Below are 1,614 nucleotides of genomic sequence, written 5' to 3' on the forward strand. Positions count from 1 at the left end.
GGGCATGTGCCCTGACCGGGAATCAAACTGTGACCTCCCGGTTCATAGATGACGCTCAACCACAGAGCCACACTGGCTGGACTGGTCTTCATTCTTAAGGCCTATAAAGTTGACGTCATGTAAACAGGTAAATGACACAGCCATGATGCCAGTGCTGGCGGGGGGGAGGGGGGGAGGTGTACAAAGTTCTGGAAGTTTGTCAGTTACGTGGGCACTTTGTCTCTTCCAGGTGGCTTCTGAAGTATGTCTGCCAACAATAGTTCCTGCAAACCTATACTGTCACCCCACTTAACCTGGCTCTACGGCGCAGTGCTCATTGGCGGGCTGGTGGGCGTCATCTCCATTTTGTTCCTTCTCGTGAAGATGAACACGCGGTCAGTGACCACCACAGCGGTCGTCAACCTGGTGGTGGTCCACAGTGTTTTCCTGCTGACCGTGCCTTTCCGCCTGACCTACCTCATCAAGCACAGGTGGATATTTGGGTTGCCCTTCTGTAAATTCGTGAGCGCGATGCTTCACATCCATATGTACCTCACGTTCCTGTTCTACCTGGTGATCCTGGTCATCAGGTACCTCATCTTCTTCAAGCGCAAGGACAAGGTGGAATTCTACAGGAAACTGCATGCGGTGGCTGCCAGCGCTGGCCTGTGGCTGCTGGTGATTGTCATTATGGTGCCCCTGATTGCTTCTCAGTACGGAAGTCTTCAAGTGTATGATATGCACAACTGTTTTAACTTCCACAAAGAGCTTACTCGTACGTATGTGCGAGTCATCAACTATTTGATAGTCACCGTTGTCATAGCCATTGCGCTGATTCTCTTGGTCTTCCAGATCTTCATCATTATGTCAATGGTGCGGAAGCTGCGCCATTCCTTACTGTCCCACCAGGAGTTCTGGGCCCAGTTGAAAAACCTGTTCTTTATAGGGGTCATCATGACTTGCTTCCTTCCCTACCAGTTATTTAGGATCTATTACTTGTACACTGTGGCACTCTCAAATGACTGTAACAACAATATTACATATTATAATGAAATCTTCTTGAGTGTAACGGCGATTAGCTGCTTTGATTTGCTGCTCTTTGTTCTTGGGGAAGCCATTGGTTTAAGCAAAAGATAATTGACCTATGGAATTACCTCTTGTGCCATTAACCACACAACACAGTGTTCAGGTTTACTTCCTTTACATCAGGAGTGAAAAAGAGTAGAGGGAGGTAGGAAGGATATTTTATGACTTGACTAAAACCATGCCTTGTGGCAGCCAAATGAAAGGACTTACTCATCCCAGTCCTTATTTAGTCCCTGCCATCTCTAAGGGACGCCCATGCTGAGACTCCTGATGTTCAGTCCACCTGGAGTTGCAACAATGCATTGTTTTTCAATGCACAGGGTCTCCTTGGCCCGTCCAAGCATCCTGGGTCTAATGGTTTCTGAGTTTTTTGAGTTTATTTTAGTTTCCTCAGTCTGAAACATGGTCTTTCCTTAAGCTTTGAACTCAGCCCTGTAGTTGGTTCTTTTCATTCCACGGAAAACCTTAGGTAAATGAATTCAGCTCCAAAGCCCAAGCTCTGCTTGGTTAATAAGATAAGATACCCCTTCAGCTCACATCCTGACAAAA

At 46.9% G+C, this 1,614-nt stretch overlaps 1 protein-coding gene across 1 annotated transcript; it reads left to right on the forward strand.

Moving 5' to 3' along the window:
• Positions 1-243: 243 nt before the first annotated feature.
• On the forward strand, positions 244-1,116 carry LOC308247034 (putative G-protein coupled receptor 141; the record flags this gene model as incomplete). The annotated part of the gene is made up of 1 exon (XM_080665539.1): positions 244-1,116. One exon carries the CDS (start codon positions 244-246, stop codon positions 1,114-1,116), a length of 873 nt encoding a protein of 290 aa, XP_080521665.1.
• Between the last annotated feature and the right edge of the window lie 498 nt (positions 1,117-1,614).

Source organism: Plecotus auritus (genome assembly GCF_963455305.1).
Source record: "Plecotus auritus genome assembly, chromosome: 4".
Lineage (NCBI taxonomy): Eukaryota > Metazoa > Chordata > Mammalia > Chiroptera > Vespertilionidae > Plecotus > Plecotus auritus.